The sequence below is a fragment of the Odontesthes bonariensis genome, chromosome 15 (assembly GCF_027942865.1).
Source record: "Odontesthes bonariensis isolate fOdoBon6 chromosome 15, fOdoBon6.hap1, whole genome shotgun sequence".
Taxonomy (NCBI): Eukaryota; Metazoa; Chordata; class Actinopteri; order Atheriniformes; family Atherinopsidae; genus Odontesthes; species Odontesthes bonariensis.
Window position 1 is genome coordinate 18,856,601 of NC_134520.1, and position 19,744 is coordinate 18,876,344.

At 40.4% G+C, this 19,744-nt stretch overlaps 1 protein-coding gene across 1 annotated transcript in view; it reads left to right on the plus strand.

The window, feature by feature from the left end:
* The window catches only part of qsox1 (quiescin Q6 sulfhydryl oxidase 1), a 28,778-nt gene that overhangs the window by 6,822 nt on the left and 2,212 nt on the right, over positions 1-19,744 (plus strand). Inside the window, exons 7-13 of the mRNA XM_075485346.1 lie at positions 142-287; positions 3,914-4,048; positions 4,138-4,267; positions 10,738-10,860; positions 12,497-12,635; positions 13,833-14,006; positions 19,547-19,708. Of these exons, the coding sequence (XP_075341461.1) occupies positions 142-287; positions 3,914-4,048; positions 4,138-4,267; positions 10,738-10,860; positions 12,497-12,635; positions 13,833-14,006; positions 19,547-19,708 (1,009 nt within the window). The remainder of the gene's footprint in view (positions 1-141; positions 288-3,913; positions 4,049-4,137; positions 4,268-10,737; positions 10,861-12,496; positions 12,636-13,832; positions 14,007-19,546; positions 19,709-19,744) is intronic.

Genomic DNA, 19,744 nt, shown 5'->3' on the forward strand with positions numbered 1-19,744 from the left:
CGAAATGATGTACCGTATTTTTTCTTCACTATTCTGGACTTTGATAACAGACAGTTATGTATTGCTGAATACGTCAATATATTAATGTGTCGGTGTGATTGAATGTAAAATGAGGGAGATCTTTTTATCTTTATACGTCAGGTAACCCTGGACCTGTTACAGTTTGACAACATTGCTGTGAGAAGGGTCCTGAGCACTGAGGAAGGTCTGGTGACCAAGCTGGGAGTGACAGAGTTTCCTTCCTGCTACCTCTATTATCCTGGTGGCAACTTCACCAGACTCAGAGTGTGAGTGTCATCATTCTTATATTTGTTTGCCTCATGCCTCATTACAAAAAAATGAGTTTCAAATTGAGAGCTAACATTTGGTTCTGTAAAGATTTACAAAGATTATTTGTATTAATTTCTGCAAAAGATTTGACTAAAAGCTGGTAATATAATTAATTGTAGTAGTTTTTTGCTTTTACAGCGTGACAGCTCTGCAGAAGGTCACTTAAGGTTACGTTCTGTATGTAAAAGGCTGTATGGTCGTCTTACTGTGCCTGATATGACCTCATCTAAGGAAGCATGGGCCTCTTCTTGGGGAAAACTTTTAAAGGAATGATATACGACCTTAGAGCACTACTGTTTGTTACACTGCAGTATCAACAACTCAGAGCAAAACAAACGCAGCCAAAATCAAGATTGAAGTCTAAGGTGGAGGCTTTCAAACGGCTCATAAATTGCCCTGTCTCACATAAAAGAGGCCAATTTGGAGTGGGTTTGTTTCTGGTTTTCTTTTCAAAGCAGTTTAGGCAAAAAAATAGTTTGCATGAAACCCAGAGGAACGTTTAATTGAAAGGGACCAATGTCTTAATTATAAGACAATTATAAGGTTTTTTTTGTTGGACCTTTTTACAGATGAAAAGGTGTTAGTATTCCATGTTCAGACAGTAGGGCCAAACTGTGATAGTAACTCTGATTAAAGCAACACGTCCAAAAGAATGGAAAGGATGTGAAGCATTCAGTGTGGTGCAGCTAACTTGAATTGCTTATTGTTATCTACAGCATTCAGGGCAGTTCCTGGTACAAACTGGAAAACAGAAACGTCACTGTTGTGCTTGTCTTTCTCAATGCAACATTATCTACACACAGTTGTTCCTTGTCTGCAGCAGACATGGGGAAATTCCACACCATAATGAAAATTAATTTAATTTTGACATTACTATGATTATTATTAAGTGACACAAAGTACAACACCTCAGGTTTTTAATCCTTCATTAATCCTTTTTTAAGGAACATTTAAGACAGTCAGGCTGAACTCAGACAGTGAGGGAAGGTTTTAATTCTTTATTGAATGGTACGAAATGTATCAGTAATTTCATTTTACATTAACGGTATCTGGTACAAATTGACATTTTGGTATTTATATCCAACATCTCAAACTTTTTGACGGTCACAATTTCCATCCAAATTGGTCAGTTACACAAATATCAGGTTTATTCTCCTTTGGTTCCCATTGTTTCACATGCAACAGCTTTGCTTTCTGCTGAAAAGCCTTGTCATGTGCTCATTGTCTGAACCCTATTCATGCGAATACCTTTAAACATCTGGCCTTTTAATGGGATCAAAACATCAAAATCACTCCCATTATTCACTATCATAAAGCGGCGCTGATCATTTCTCACCCTGCAAATTCATCTGCTGTTTGTGCCTCTTTGTTTGGCTGTTTCAATAACTTGGCATGCAAAGAGGACTCTTTTTAGTTGACAAATGCAAAAAGGAAATGATTTATTGCTGATTTATTTATTCACCCTCCATCTCTCCCCTTCCAGCCCCCCTCATCTCCATCACGGTACAGAAGGGAGGTTTTTTAATTTCTTGCATGAAAACAATGCCATTGCTTTTCTGGCTTCACCTGCCAAACAAGCCTCAGCCGCACACGGCGACAGATGGCCTCCCATCATCACTGAATGTCTGATTGATCCTGGGAGAGCAGAATGCGCCTGTGTGTGTGTGTGTGTGTGTGAGAGAGAGAGAGGGCGAGCATGCAGGGGCGTCTCACATTCGTCATGCATGTAATGTGTGCTGGTCCCAGGTGAACGCATTCTCTCTCAGCCCACCCATGCCTGCCGGCCCGCTGGCCCTGGGGATCACTGGATGAATGGCTTTCTCTCCACATCTGTACGCTCCCACCAGACACGCAGGTGTAATTGAGTCCCTGGCTGGTGTGAGTGAGCGTTGGCCCTGAGTATCCATCCTCCTTATTACCATCCTGTTCGAGTTTTACGACGCTCTCTCGCTGTCCGTGACGAGGGGAGAAAGCAAATGAGAGGAGGCTGTGAGGGGTGGAGGGGAGAGGGAGGAGAGTGCATTAATGGCTGAGGTTCCAGTTGCAGGGTTATCACATGACTAAATGATCAGCGATATCTCTCTCAGTGCAATGCTAGTCAAACACCATCTGCTCAGTGTTTAAAGTGAGTTCCTGTAAGTGAGTAAAATATATGGCACTGAAACAAAATACAGGCCATAAAATGGTTTTATTGTGATGAACGGTTGAAACAAAAGTTTGAAGCAAGAAAAACTGCATTTTGTTGCTGCACATTGCAAACCAAACTCAGTGACATAGGGCAACAAGTGCACAGATACCGGAGAGTGTTGGCGATCTCATTCCCAAATGATTTGCATTTATAACCTGCAGTCATCTAATTTATTCCAAGGTTTCTGAATTCTGAAGAGTTTGTCTGTCTCACTCTTTATTACTCTGGTTTTCAGAAGTATTATTGAATGCTGTAGCATTGCTCCGTTAAAGGAGCCAGACCCAAACAATGTCCCAGACTAAAATGCACAACATTACAATTAGAAATAACATTATTATAAATAACATATAATTATCTAATATTCTCCAAAACCGTTGCAAAATGTATACAAACTAGATTAAACATAGTTTTAGAATTAGTTGGGGAAAAAAATCACAATTTAAAAAAAAAAAAAAAAAAAAAAAGTAATTGTACACCTAACCTCATAACAAGCAAAATAAGTATAACTTTCTCCATATTCAAAGATCACCTTAGCTGAATAATGGGTTAAACAAGTTGCAACAAAAACAAAATCATCAGAACATAAGCTCTGACAGAAGAGAATGAATAATAAACAAAATAACATTTTTAAGAACAAGTTCCAAAGCATTCTGCACACTTTAAGTCCTCTTCCATTTAACCCAGCATGTAGCCTGATTAAAGGTTGTTACTGGCTCCTAAATGCAGCCAGTAACAAGCTTTAATCATTTTAACCCAGAGCTTTATCACCAAGAAGAGGGAAATCCAGTGGTGAAATGTAACATTTACTTTTACTCAAGCTCAGAGCTTTAGTACCATTAAAGGTACTTGGACTTTGCAGGAGTGTAAAACTTTTTACAATTCTAGTCCTTGGGCAATTTTTCCACACCTTTTTTTTTTTTTTTTTTTTTTTCTTTGATTAGATTAAGTTTTCTGTATATGTATGTCCAACGTCTGTTACGTCTTCATATACTGAAAAAAATATTGGAAAAGCACAAAAACACATTGTGACCATATTGGAAACTGAATATTTTTACTGTACTTATATGATGTAGACAGTGACTGTAATGAATGATTTTATAGCGTATGATGCATTATTGTAGATTAAGCTACCCAGCTTATTTAAGTTGTGAACATTTGCTCAGCTTTAAACATATACAGTTATGAAATGCAACATACACATTAATGTAGCAGTATTACTATATAAAAACCCTTTACATGTACAAAATATGAACAATGATAGCCAGGGAGCATTCCTCCTTTAGTTTTAATACTTTGAGTATATACTGCTGATAATGATCAGCAGTAATGACAAAACATGTTTTGTGTATGTGTGTTTTGTATGTATATGCTTATATTTATTCTTCCATCCCACAGCAACCTTGAGGCTCGCACATTCTACTCTTACGCCCTCCAGAGGCTTCCTGGGGTAGTGCGGTCAGGGAATACTCCTCCGGTCTCCACAGGCATGCTCACCAACAGCACAGGGGAGACATGGAGGCCATTCAACAGGTACAAACAAGACTCACTCAGCTTCTTGTTATTATTTGTGGCTTTATTTATTTTTTTCCTGAGTGACTATGTTTGCTTGTGGCCCCCAGGTCCAGGGTGTATATGGCAGACCTGGAGTCAACCCTGCACTACTCCCTGCGTGTGGAGTTGGCTGCTCATCCAGTTCTTAAAGACGAGGCCCTGAATTCTCTCAAGAAATACATCTCTGTCCTGGCAAAGGTAGCACTGCATATATACAGCACGTTCATAATTTATACAAGCAAGTACAAAGCAAGGCTGTTTTCTTGCAGCAAAATTAATATATAAATAAATAACATGTTCTGTTGGGTTAAGGTATGACATGATTATAGAACTCACCAAGACAAAGATGTGAGGGAAGGTTTTTTGAGCTACAAATTTGTTGTTGTTTTCAGAGGAAGTCCGCCAACTTGAAAAGTAGTGTTGGCCTCCTTTTATACTTCGCTTTCTATTATCAGAATAATTGTCTTAGAAAATAAACTGTTGTGATCAGGAAAGGCTAATTCAACGGGCAACGGGGACATAAAGTGAAAAGCAATTTTCTGAAAGGTTCTCAAAGTATCTCAATATATGAACCAAAGATAGGCCTTAACATGATGCACTGGACTTGCAAATGAATCCATCAAGAACTTGTTTAAAGCACAGATGTGCAGTTGCAGCAGGTCAACACTAGATGGAGAGTGAGACAGCAGATTGTAGGTTACCAGTGTAGATCTCAGCTGGTGTATTTCAGCTCTCAGCTTCAAGTTCCCTCATCATAGCATGTTGTTTTATTTCTTTGTACCCATCGCAGAATTCTCCAGCTTTACCTAATTATTATGTTAAATACGCTGTTGTTTTTAGTGCCTTTACATAAACATACTCGTACGCGTTATTGAAAACACAAGTGGAAGCCATTGACTGCAGCAGAAGCTCAAAGAGACTCTTGGGTATTGTTGACCTTCTTGATGCCGGCTCCCAGGGGGATTGAAGCGTGGCTGCCACCCACTCGCAGCCCACAGCCTGATTAGTAGTAAACCTCGCTGGGATATGGCATCAGCCACTCGTCCTCCTCTTGCACATGCTGTCCCATTGGTTTGCTTTCACACAAGATTTTTTTTTTCTTTGTAAATGAATGTGTCTGTGCCAAAAAAAAACCACTCGCCTTTTTCTCTCTTCAAGCTATCCTTTCTTTCTCTGCTTTCTTTCAGACATTACCTTCTTTTTCCAGGATTAAATATTTGTTCGGTTATTCATCTAACATCAGCGCTCCCATCCTTGGTTGCTTTCTTTCTTTCCACCTCTTTTTTTTGTTACCGATCACACACGCCCTCTTATCCTCCTTCCTTGCTCTGTAAAGTGTGCCAGTCATGCAAACATGTTGAGAGGATGAGGCCTGACCTGTTAGCCCTGTCCCTATTGGCTACGCACCAGGTTGTTTCACTGCCCCAGTCTGCCACCAATCTCTCTGATTATATCTCGCTCTCCAGGGAGGCGTCGCAGTACGCCAGTTTGTGTCAACGCTTGTGTGTGTGTGTGAGGGGGGGGCAAAGCTCTGTGGCCTCCCATTAGCTCCAGTTTGTTTAGTCAATAGCAGCAAGTCCCGGTGGTATTTTTAGCCTGTCCCCCACCAGAATGGACCAGCCGCTGCTCAGCAGGGCTTTGTGTAGCTGAGGAGGTTGTCATTGTTGCAGCTGGACGCGACTTCTGACACTCCTTATTGACATTTGACCGAGCACTGTTGCTGTAAAGAACCTGCATGGTTTCAGCCAGGCAGCTCGTTAACATAGGATGAGCAAGTGGTTTGAGAAACTGGATGAAAACAAAAGAATCTGAAGATTTGACATGAGAGTGGATGATACAGCAGTAGGCTTACGACACACGTCGCTGATAATACTTTGAAAAGCAACCACAATCATGAATGTCCTACACACAATAATATTTTTTAATGTTTCAGACTTACAGTATCTTTAAAACTATTAATTACATTTTTTTTGTCATTCATCTTCACATAAATACTGTAAAGTGGTGAAGCAATAAATTGTTTCTAAAATGTTTTTTTTGTTTGTTTTTAGCAAGAATAAAAGTACAATTTCAAATTGCCAGCAGTCTGTCATGTGCTTTTCAGCAAGGAATGTCTTCTATCTGTCCAACCTACCATGAAGGCCAGAGTAATTAAGTGCTAGTTTTTATCGGGTTAAGAAAGCATCCCAAAAAAAAACGCCTGTCGTTGTGGACTGTGGTGTGATTAGGGATATAAATTAATGCAGTTTAAGACGAGTCTGAAACATAACCAAATGTGGAAAAAGCAGAAAGAGCCTGAAATCTTTGTGCGCACTGAACAATAAACTTTTAGCTCGTTAAAGAAATGACCTAATTTTGTGTATGCTGTCTTCTTGAGCATGAACACTGTATGCAAATCCTGACACCTTAACTTCCTGTGTGAATCATGTGATTGGATCAGAGGTAAAGTGACTCACGATACCTTGTCAGTTCCTCTGTCATCATTTCACTCTGGTGTCACGTTAACTAATCATGACTAATTTCTGATTCAAAAAGTCAGCAGTGAGTGCATTTGTAGAGCTCAGCTCACACTTGGAACAGTTTGTAAAGCAGGCGCGTGTCTGTTTGTCTTGCATGTTTTAAACATTTTCCGTTTTTAAAAGAAATTCTTATAATTTCTAATAATCTGGCAGGATGTCTCAAGTAGAGTTCTTTAAGAACCAACAGTCCAAAACACAAAGTTGTTCATTTTGCTTTCAAGAGAGACAAAAAGAGCAAAAAGGTTTTGCTGGAAAAAAGATTTTCTTGAAAATAAGGTTAAAAATCAAAATAGTTGCTTATTAATTTTCTGTAAAATGGCAGTGGCTCAGGAGTAGAACAGTTGTCAACCAATCAAGAGATGGGTGGTTTAATCTCTGGCTTCCCCAGAGAGTCTGGGCACATTGGCCCGGATGCCTTTGTGTGTGCGGCTGTGGGGGGTTTAGAAAGGAATGCATTAAAGGTGTGCAAATGTGTGATTATAGCCTGTACAGTAAAGGCTCTGAGTGGTCAACAAGATTAGAGGAAGAAAGAACATCTACTGCTCAACTGCAAGTAATTATTTTAGCTCCCCTGTGTTCTGTTTATCTTAAACATAAATAAATCAGAAAAAAATTAATATTTTCTCATCACTTTCAAATATTACACATTTATAATAACATTCTGTATCCCAGAATTACAATTCCTTGAATTGTCTGGTAAATTGTCATTGTTGTATTTCCTCATGTTTCCACACGTAAAAGCATAGGTGTTGTTTATTCTCTCTCTCTCTCTCTCTCTCTCTCTCTCTCTCTCTCTCTCTCTCTCTCTCTCCTTGTTTTTTTTTTTTTTTCTTTATTTGTTTTGACCCGGTCATAATACTAGATTTACTGTCTTGTCAGGGTGAAGCCGGATTTATGAATCCTCTACATGTATATGAGGATTAAAAAAAGTGGATCTCGGGAGGCATCAGGAGCATTACAGCGAGGTTTTTAAGGATTACACCTCTATCCTGCTTTTCTTGAAAGAAGCCCTTCGGCTTTGGAGGGGGTGGGCAAAGGGACAGAGGAATAAAACAAAGACTTAAGAGGGGGGGGTTCTGCCTTCTCACACCAGGGCCCAGGACATTATGTTTACGTCCGTCACCAACATCGGCTTAGTTCATATTTAGCTTTGAATCAGTGTTTTTTATTTTTTTTATTTTTTATTTTTAGGTTTTTGTTACCGTATGTGTGTCTGTTTTTGTAAAGACGAGGCTGCTTTTTGCTGGTTTCCACTCCAGCTCGTGTCAGCAGTGCCCCACCGTGCCTCCCTCTGTCCACTATAGTTGGATTATTACCCCTGTCTTCTACCCCCGGGGCCCGACCTGCCTTGCCCTGTTGCAGCCAACAGATGCCTCCCTCTCAGGACCTTTACCACAAGAAGCTTGCGGTTTCTCAAGTGCTGCTGATACTAATCGGATGAAGGATGACATATTGCCAGGGTGAATGGGATTGTCATGGTCCAACTGGGATGGGTGTGGGAGGGGTACACAAGTAAAGGAGGTGCAGTGTGTGTGTGTGTGTGTGTGTGTGTGTTTTGTTGTTTTTTCTAGAGATGAATAGAACAGATATGGATGGAGATTTCTTTTGAATAGCAGAGATGTAGAGATGATAAAAGTAGTAGCAGGAGAAAATCAATAATCAGAAGGGATCCCGTATACAGAATTGAACCGCTAATGAATCATTTTAATGGTGATGTCAGCTGTATATTTATTTTATTTTGTTAGAATAATAACAGAAGAATAATGCTTCACTTAATGTTTAGATGTTACTATAATAGTTGCTTCAGATACTTATTACACCACAAGGGGTATTTTTGAACAATACGAGTGCAAATTTTGCCACCATACCTGTAAAAGTCACAAATGAAGGTTTTGCTGTGGCATTTGCTGTTTTGATCTTTGAAGTCTGTTCATTGGGGCCGTGTCGCCTGCAGATTTTGATGTGACTGTACTTTGAATGATGTAGCATTTATCACCACATCCCAAAAATGTATCTGGCACACCCTCTGGATCTGGTCCTGACTTGAGTAGCTGTATGTTTAGCTGTTTCCCAAAAGAGATAATCTCATTGATTGGCATCGGGCAGCATCAATCATCAAAGCCAGGGATTCGGATTGAGATGTTTTTATATATAAAAAAGAAGAAGACCCAACATAATCTGAAAGCTTCAAATATCTGATTTTTTTTGTTCAAACTAAAAGTAGAACATCTTGGGGGAAACATTTTTAATCTTTTGCGGTCACCGTGCACTCTGAGCTCATGAATAGTGTTGCTCGTTGATGCTGACTTAAGCCCATTAGTGGAAAACACCTGCGTTTTCTCTCCTGGTTAAATTTATAAGGCTGTTTAATGAGCTTTTCTGACTGGTTGGTGTTCAGACCTCAGATCCACACCTAAACCTATTATATCACTCTGCCCCCAGTAAGAGGCAAACATCACAAGCCCCTATGTCCACCTTACATGCCTACTTCGTTTTTCTTATCTGCCAGTATACATTTATTTACACCACTGTACTGTAATCAATGTCATCAATTTAGAGTGGAAGATCTAAATGTTATGTTTGCATTCATTAAATATACCCAAACTATTGTCCTGTAAACATCAAGTTTACAAGACAATAATCGTAGGTGCACGATATTATTTGACAAATAACTTAAGTATTAAGTAAAACAGCAGGTTGAATTGCAAGGTTCAACCGAATGCTCAGTCATACATTAGTCTGTTACTGGAGAGTAAAATGCAAACATCCCTTGTCTTTGGGCCGAGTGGATGTGAAGTGAAAGGTGCCTCAGAGCCGGAAGAATCCTGTGGTACAGAGGGAGGCACAGGGAACAGAGCAGGAGGTTTAGGTAAATCACTGGAAGTAAAGAGGTTTGGGTGCAGCACGTGGATGGCGTTAGATTGTTGTTAGGTAGCAGACTGAATTATGCACTGAAAAGCCTGTGTGAGATTATCAACGTATGGAACAGATGATTGAATTAAAGGTCAAATTAAGAAAGACTGACCGATGTAACTCAAAAAGATCAGTTGTTTTTTTTCTTTTTACGTGACAAGACAAGGACTATAACTCGAATAGTCTAAACCAAAAAGATGTTTTTAAAGTACAACAAAGTTGCCATGGAAGTGGCCTGTTGTTGGAAAAATGCCTAATCCCCATGCTTTGTGTGTTTCTGAGAAACCGAACCCTTTAGAGAGGCTTACCGTCGGACTAAAAAGCACATTTAGCTGAATTTATGAAAGCATTCCACTCTTTCTCACAGCCAGAATACTCAAGACATCAGCTGTTTTCATTGTAGGTCTCATGTGTAAAGACACGTTTGTCTGTGTGTTTCTTCAGTCTGTCATCAGCGGTCTCAGACACCCATCGGCTGGATTTCCTCCTCCTCATCATGTACCCCTTTCGCTAGTTACAGCATCATGTTTCCTCGCAGCTGTGGTTGTTGCCATGGGGATGCTAGTTTGACGAGAAGTAAATACACAACTGGAGAAAGCCAGGGTGGGGAGTGCCTAAGTGGTTGTTAGTGGTTTAGGAGGTGGATCTTAATAAAGGAAGAGGCTTAAGCTCGGCTTTTGTCACATTTACTTAGTTTTCTTTAAAGGCGCTGAGAAGGAAAACGCTCAAACCACACCTTTTGTGCAACACATAAGCCTCGTGCACATCATTGTTGGAAACATGCTGGGAGCTCTAGTCAAAACATTCATTTTTAATCTCATACATGTGACGACTGATACATGCAGCTAGTACTAGAGCTAGAGCCATTGGCTTTTAGAAACTGTATATCTTTGGAAAAACGTAAGCAAAGTTCAACTGTGACAGCCGTGTAATACCAAAAAACTACATTTTCATATCAGTCAAAGTAGATCAATTAAATGCCTAATGTAGTCTAAGGGTAGAAATGCCACTTAAGTGCAAATTGTTGTTGTTTCAAGGGTTTTAAAGCACAATTCCAAATAGTCTCATCCAGCTTCTTTTATGTGAATATATGTTGAGTTTTCAAGTGTTCTTGTATATTTTCAGACATTCGTTAGAATAGATACTTATCTGACATCTGAAAATCTAGTTGGAAGAATTTGTTTGCGCTACAATCAGGTGAACATCTGTTTCCATTGTTCTGCTTGTTGTTTACAGTATTTTCCGGGTCGTCCTATGGTGATGAACTCTCTCAAGTCTCTAAACTCCTGGCTGCAGATGCAGACTGCAGATGACATTTCCTACGAGGCATTTAGGGAGATTCTGGACAACACGGCACAGGTGAGCAAAAACAATGCCATACATAATGCCACGTCGGCATTGTTTAGTCTTCTTACAGTGAAGCTGGGGCTTCCACTTTTGTAACTCAAAGCCATTTCTTTTGGACAAAAGAATTGGCAGTGAACAGTGAAGAGGCAGGCAGACTGGCAGCTGCACAGGTCTGCACCCAGATGTGAGGACATCTGTCTGGGTGTAGCCTTGTCAATTCTCTGAGCTACAATGTCACCTGTCTGTCAGGGAGGTTAAATATTTCAAAACCACTGCCTATTTTGCCACAGAAGTGTAAGCTTTAAAAGACATAGAAAATCTCTCTCGTATATTTCTAAAGATAAAAATGCACATATTTCAACATTTACTTTGTCCTTGTCTCAGTGCCAGCATGTAGAGCTGAGAATCTATGTGCTGTTGTCTTTGGAATGAAGCCTGCATGCCTCCAGTGTGCCGCCCCTTGCAAATTGAAAGAGTCACTTACTTACATCATTAGCTTTTAGCAGCCAAATCAATGGATCAATGAATCAATGGGAAGGTATGAATAGACTCCACCTCAGTGGAAATGGACTCGCACACACATACAAGCGTACACACACCAAATCTTTACTATTGACAAGTGAGTAACCCTGTCAGTCACTCCGGCGATGGCAGTGCAGCAAGTGAAACGACTTTATGTCAGAGGAAATAGGTTGGTGGATTCAGCTGTGGCTCGTGGTTAGAGATCTGGATAGTTTCTGTTCATTAGTGGAGGGCTGAGCCATTAACCTGAGATTGACTTCTCATTGATCAGGAAAACTATGTGGAAAAGCTTTCATTTAGTTGCACAGGTTGGGGGATGCCGATGAGACACTTTGGTTTTTAGAGGATGTTTGTAATTTTGTTGAGCCTGGTTATGTTGTATTTTAAAGCCAATGACAGGTCAAAGTGTTTCTGTCTCTTAATTCTTCAAACTTTTCCATTTGTCTCTTTTGACGCAAAACAAAACATATAGTTGCATTTTTAAGAAAAACCTAGAAGCTTTGAGCAAATCTTACTCAAAGAGGATACAAAAACATATATTATGCTCCTCTGTGTATTTCTTACCTTATTTATGAGGACCTAACACAGAGTTTTGAACAGGAAGAGGCAAGAGGGGCTACTGGAATTTACAATTTTCTGTTTCATTGTTTAAACCGTAATACATACTCAAATATTTTAGATATAATATGAGCTATGGAAGACTGCATAGGTTCACCAAGGCTTTAAAATCTGACCATAACTTTTAAATTCTACTTGCCTCAACCGATGGTTACCAAACTAGTGCTGTTGACTGTATGGGGAAAATAAAGTAAGCATATCTAATTTAGGATAGTTAGTAACAGTAAAAACATTGTAGAATGCAAGTGGCTTTGTTAATGGCTGCTCTTTTTTATTTATTTAACAAGAAGCCAGACTTGATGAGCAAGTTGGTTTCACCCTAAAATCTGTTGCAATGAACACATTTAGAAAATGACTGATTTTGTGTACTTGAGCACCTCTGATAGGACTGTATGGTTGTGTTTGGAGAGGGGAGGTTGGGAGCCCACTGGGGACTTATTTTTTTTGGGGGGGGGGCATTTTCTAAATGTCTGTTTTATTTTCAGTTTGGTCTGTTTTTCTCTCTCAGGCTCCTAACACTGCATTGCCTGAAGGAGTGAGGTGGGTGGGCTGTCAAGGCACACAACCCCACCTCAGACGTTATCCGTGCGGGGTGTGGACTCTCTTCCACGTTCTTACCGTCCAAGCAAACAGAACTGGGGGCTCAGGTACACCCTGTGTGAATGAAAAAGCTGAGGGCTTCTTGAGGCTTTGCAGGCAAATTGACACAACAAGATTTTGACATCCCACAGAGAAAAGACTGAGCACACACGAGAAGCACGGGCATATATCTCGATCACTTTTCTCGATGTTGATTTTTGAATTTCCTTTCTACATTTTGTCACAACTGAAATTGAGCCTAATTGGGACTGTGTGAAAAGGGATTATGTTAGATTAACGGAATGTGAGTGGTTAATAAAACAGGCAGATGACCAGAGGCTGCGCTCCTGGCAGGGATGTTAATCTAGCCCTAAACACACACACACAAACACACACATAGTTGCACAGAGGTTAATCCTGAGGTTTACGGACCACCACGTGACCTGCAGATGGACTGGCCAAAAGGGGTGTCCATCTGGCCCCCCACAGACCGCTAGCTTAATGGAAGCATACACACTTACTGGCCAGTATTGACTGTTAGATAAAACTGAACTTATTCACGGCCACTCACTGTCTGCAATATTAAAGGTGTGAATATGATCCAGTTTAGGGCCGTAGTTGTTTTTCTAAATAAAACACGAGCACAAACACCCTCTCTGGTACACACTCCCACCTCCTGTACGGTTCATCTAAAGGGCCTGCTAAGCTGAGAACAAAAGCAAACAGCTGAAGGAAAATATGTTTGTGGACCGTCCATGTCCTGAGACAACAGCCTGGCCACCATTCACACAGAGCGTTAACTGCGTTTAATCTCCAGATTGGGTTATCCCATTCTCATAGATTATTCATCTCAATATGGGGTTAACCCAGCTCCCTGTGACTGCAGGCCACATAATCGTGGGAAGACAGAAGGATGTGGACATGCTCTGCCATTAAAAAGCTTTCAAGCAGCAGCTCAAGTTTGTGGCGCTTTTAGCTTTGACAGGGCAGGTGACACTACAGATTATGACTGTTTTCTATTTGCTGCAGTAAAGTCGTTTTTTTTGTTGTTGTTTCGAACGAAAAATCATTTTGTATCGTATCCCCTATATTTAGTTGAAAAATGTTCAGGAAATGAAGGTCATGGTTGCTAAAGCAACAAAATAAGAACAAATAACAAAGTCTGTGCATCAAGTGATCTTAGGAAGGAATGTAAAGTATTGTTTTACTTCTTATATTGATCAGATTGGCTGGTGCTCGACACTCACTGACATATCATTCTCCAGATCCTCGCGAAGTTCTGAGCACGATGAGAAACTACATCCACTACTTCTTTGGCTGCAAACCTTGTGCCGAGCACTTTGAGAACATGGCAAAAGACATTCCGGCGACAGATTCACTGTCGGCTGCAGTCCTGTGGCTGTGGTCCAGACACAATCGTGTCAACAACAGAATAGCAGGTAAGAGTCGGCACAGTCATTTGTAGCTGCTTTGTCGAAGCAAACCGCAAGTATTTCCATCAAAATGTTGCTGGTGCTGAGCCAGTTCCTTCTCTGAAGGAGCCAGAGCTGAACAGCATTTTGACAGGTTTGAGAACTGAGTGGGATGTAACGTGACGTGGTGCTTGGTTTTTGGCAGCCACGCTTATAGGTGCATTTCTTTCACATACTGAACAGCTTTATGTTTTCCAAATGCTGAAGCTTAAAGTAACCTATCCTGTAGCCACTGACATCAGTGATTCCAACCTTAGGACCTGCAATCTATTGATGTTGGCACCATTTTTTTGGGGGGGAAACATAAAGATTTATTATTCCAGATGTTATTATTTATTATTTCAAAACTGTAAAATTTGATCTTAGAAAGGAGAAAGGAGGTAATTCTCTGGGGGTGTTTTCTTTTTTTCTTTTTTTTTTTTTTTTTAGAACAAATTTTCCTTGCTCTCTTTAAATTAAAATGCATGGTTTGTACTTTATACAAAAAATCAATAAACTAAGATGACAAAACATATTTATTAGTTCTTTACAAATAATGATGAGCCCTACAGAAAAGTTATGATCTGTAGTTGGAATCACACACCTGAGTTCACTAATCCATCAGTAACCCTCCCGTTCCCTCTACTTTTCCCACCACATACTTCCCTCCGTCCACATCACTCTCCTCTGTGTCCACCCATCCACACCAATGAGATCAGAAACATTACCATCCTCAGTTTGTGGGGTCCGTTCCAGTTTCCTCCCATGGTCACTTATACCTAATACGACTAACAGAGGGTGAGGGGAAGAAGGATGGATCCTCTGATCAGACACCAGCTGTCACCCTGTCTTAGTCCTTCCTCCAAGTATCATCTGCTTCAGCTGAACCCATTTTCTCTTTATTCCGCTCTGCCTTCTTCCGCCTCACACCCTTACTTTGATTCTCTCCCACACCCAAACTGACCCCCACAATTGTCTGAAGAGTCATTAACTATTGTCATTTATTTGTTCCAACTTCTTTGTCCTCACTGGCTCAGTTTTTGTTTTCAGGGCTCATACTCTGTCAACAAAATTACACCTCTTCACCGAGGAGTGCTAAACAGTGTCCCTCCTCCCTTGCCTGTGTTCATATGATTTTATTAGGCACTGTGCCATCATTAACAGCCTACTTTGTTAAATCACTATCTTTTGTTTGTGTTTTGCTGACCAACCCTCTCTCCTATCTCAGGGACAGCTTGTGTCCCGAACAGCAGGGGCCAGAAGGACACCCGTCCCTGTGTGTGTTGGCTCCCCAGACACTTAAACACCATCAGACCTCCCCCTTCATCCATCCGTCTTCCCTCTTTTCCTGTTGCAGTCTTTTCTCTCTTTCCACTTACCATCCCCTGGGACTCATATCCTCTGCTTGACAAGTAATAGTGCAGCATCCTCGCAGTATAGCTCCCCCAGGAGCCAGACCTTTTTGCCTACACACACACAAACATGAACAATTCCCAAGGTATAGTGTGACAGCAGGTGGCAGGCACCCAGACGTAAGCCAAACACGCTCCCCCGCCCCTCATGTCCTTCTCCTCCCAGCCAACACACACACATATCCTTTCTGCCTTTCTTGCATGGGTCAACTTGTGGCGCGTGGCGGGGAGGAGGGGGTCGTTCAGGATGTTGGGGTCCACAGGGGATAGGTCGGGTGAATCTGAGGGTTTGAGTATGTTTGTTGCAATGAGCATCTTCACTGAGGAAAGCACACTCCATCCTTCCATTCACTCAACCCCTCCTTTCCCCTTTGCCTAAAGTGGAGCTCTTTAGCAGGCATCCCCGCCCCTCCTTTCAGAGGCAGCCATGCATGAAAGAGCAGCTATTTGTAAAGCAGCCGGACAATTAATTTAGCTGGCAACAAAGAGGCCCCAGGGCCCTGGGCCTCCTCGCACCGGCTGAATTAGGACTGGTGGCAGCTCAGTCCTGTTGCTGCTTGTCAACAGCTGAGACTGATTCACATTTCTACAGACAGGCCAGTACTGCTGCAGCAGGCCCAGCTGCCCTCACAGCCACGTGCTTCACATGCAGCATTTACTGCTTTTTTCCAAGCGGCATATATTTGTGAAATGTTTCATTAGATTAACATATTTAAAAGTGCTTGAAAATAACACAACATTATGTTTTGCAATGATGATATACTTTACAAAAAAGCCAATTTTGTACATGAACATGATGAGAATGTCTCGGGAGTTGGGTTTGCGTATTTCCCAAAATTTTACATCACACATGCACTCCAAGGTTTTTGGTGAATGTTGATCAGTCCTGCAGTTGCTCACCTTGGAGGAATTTCAGCTCATTCCTCTGAACAGCTTTAACACTGGGATGCTGTTAGTTTTTCTCACATAATCTCACGGATCCCTATTTTTTAAATAGAATTGATTGTCATCTCATTGATTTGTAAACAGTTGACGTTAATTTCATCTACAAATTAATTCTTAGTTCTGGAGGTTAACACACATTGCAGCTCACAGATATGTAATAATGAATCATAAGAAAATATCCCTTATTAAATTTCATCAACCTTTTGCTAAAACAGACGTTCTTTGTACATGAAAGAAAATATTGAAAAATGTGGCACATGCTTACTGAAGACATGTTTTCTACAAAGCTCTCATTTTTATGTGAAGGACAATCTTAATGTAGATTTAATCAAAGATGAGCGACCACAGAAGAACTAGGTTTGAATAAATTAATAAATTAGAAACTAGCCGATCAAGGAACAAATAAAAAAAACCACAATGAATGGAACTAGATGTTCATCTCCAGCTTTTGGACACCCATTTCATCAGTGCAATGAATAACATTATTATTGTTAAAGTGTTATTCTCCAGGCTTTACATTGATACTTTAAAGCAGTAAACAACTCCTAATTTAGTTTATCAGCTATACTCTCCAGCAGTTATAATGGCGTCTTATCAGTTTAGTGCTGAGGAAGCTAGATTGACAATGCATATTTATGACAATGTTTGTCCAGCGGGCAGTGCACCTCAGCAGAAGGCCTTTGTGGCAATTTCACGATGGCTGGCATGTCTAAAGTCACCGTGGTTGCAAATGTGGCATGCTTATTAGAATAAGGGATGACATGTGAGGCATATGGGATGTGTGAGTGTGCACTCACCTACTAAAAAGCCCCCTACCCACACACATACATACACATTCAACACACATACACTCACAGGCAACTGGCCATCCAAGACACAGTAAAATTGATGGATCCTTTATGTAAAGTACTGTATGCAGAGTACATACACACATGCATATGACTGAGATTAATCTTGAGCAGTGGAGAGCAGAGGAGGGGAGCGGTGGGTTGGAGGTGGTTGGGGATGTAAAGTGACAGACATGCTGCTCTGCTTTTTCTTTTTTTTTTCTTTATCTTTTTTCACACACACACACACACACACACACACACACACACACACACACACACACACACAGTGGCCTGTTGGTGACAAAAAGCAATCTATTATTAGATTCTGCCCTGTGTGTCCTTATGGACATTTGTGCAGAGTGTCCATCTAAGTTTGTTCCTGAGCCCGTACACATTTTGCGTGCGCACGTAGTCCTCTGCCGGTCTGTTTGGATGCAAAAATGGTGAGTGATGAGGGGTGTTGGTTTTAAAGTTTTTAATTCATTAGAGGGGCAGCTCTTGTCTAAGGTTTCTGTCGTTCTCATGTTCAATTTGGAAATTGGGGTTTGCTTTCAGCTTTCAAAAGGTTGCAGAGAGAAAAGACAGGTGCTTCAGAGATCAGGGATCCGCTGCCTGAAAACAGGGAATGCGTGTGTGTGTCTGAGTGGAGAAGCTGTCCACTTTGGACACATCTATTATCTCTCCATCCATCCCACTGGGAACACCCCACAACCCCATTGATCATTGTTAGACCCTGTCATATGAACACACACACAATAACAGTCCATAGATTACACGCACACAAACAGACAGATGATTTACATATACAAACGTGAACACATACATGCACATATGCATATAGGCACTTAGTTTTTATGATCACTGTGACAAGATCAGATGGGTTCAGCTCAGATTGCATCCAGTCCTCAAAGCACTTACACCCTCCACCCAACAAGGAGAATAAAAGAAACAATGGATGAAGATGCTGGCTGAAAGCTCGAGTTGTGTATTTAACTTTTACACAGTGTAATCTGCTGTAGTTGTTTTTTTTTAAGAGTGAAAAAGACTTCAATAACATTATAAAAGTGAAGGGAGCAAGTCTGCTACATTCATGAAGGATTGCAGCTGCTTTGATTAGAAATATTTAACAGAACAGTCTGTGAGACTAGAATATGTTGGGTTTTTTTACCAGTAAAACTGGCAGTGTTACCTGTAATCAGCATTTTGATATTGCGTCGTGTTGACTTAATACTCCCTGTTGATAGGACTAGGTTTATTATGAGCCTCATCAGAGTCATTGTCAGAGTTTAGAATATTTTTAGAACTAAATACAAATTCATCAGTTTTATGTGATTATAACATTTTGATAGATTTGTCCAAAATTATTTAACAATATAAAAGGCTTTTATATAGAGAACTGTAAATAAAAAAAACAATGTTGTTGGCAACCTGATCAATTAAAATTGGTTCTTCAAATGAAAGCTATTGTATGATGGTTTTACTGCACAAAAAGGGGCTGATTAAGTTGAAGGGAGCTGTCTGAGAGCAACGCATTTACTCTTATTAAAAAGAATAGTAAATCCAAAGGCCTTATTTTAGGGTGAGATGTTACCTTATGTCAGAAACTATTGAACTAGCCTTGAGTCATTAAGCAGGACCCAAATCCCACATCCAAAAGCACAGAAGAATAGTTCAAACTGCTTTAAACTGGGTAGCAATAAATCCTGATCCAAGTCCCTTTTGAAAGCATTTACAGAGCTGAAATAAGAGGGCTTGAATGTATAACAAGAGTGGCAGAAGCTACCAACAAACCGATGAAAGAACCTTTAAGATGGCTACAAGAAGCAAGAAGAGGTCGCTTTTGTTGCTCAAAGTTCTGTAATATTCATTATTTCATTGTTAATTTATGTTTAACATTTTATTATTTGTTTATTTGTTTTTTTTTAGTTTCTGATCTTACAGAATTGGTTCATTTGCATTTATATCTGAAGAAGATCAATTCTGTACTTAAAACTCAGCTGTGTCAATAAGGCTTGGCATTTCAAGTCCCGTGTAAGGAAAGTTGTTGTGATTTCACATAACACAAAATTCTGTTTGATGGTAATATTGACATTTTTCAAATTAAGAAATGTTTCCTGGACTTAAAGAGGTTGCTCCTGAATCTTTTGAATATTGCAGCACGCACAAGTATCATATGATTATTGTCATAGAAAAGTGCAAAGTTTTCAAATATAAATACAGTCGAAAATCCATGAGCCAGTCATGCCAGGAGGTGTAATTCTCCAACAGTATTTTTCTTTTTCAAATGGACAAAGTTCAACCTTCCCAAACAAACCCTGCATCTGCATTTGCTTCTTTCCAGGTGCTTTGAGTGAGGACCCCCTCTTCCCAAAGATCCAGTGGCCTTCACCAGAAATGTGCCCAGCTTGCCATTCGGTGAATGATAACAGAGAGCACAAGTGGAACAAGGAGCAGGTTCTGTCCTTCCTCCTGTCCTACTTCTCCTCCAGCAGCATCCTTACAGGTACAACTGTATAGGTTATTTTCTGACAGCTCGGCA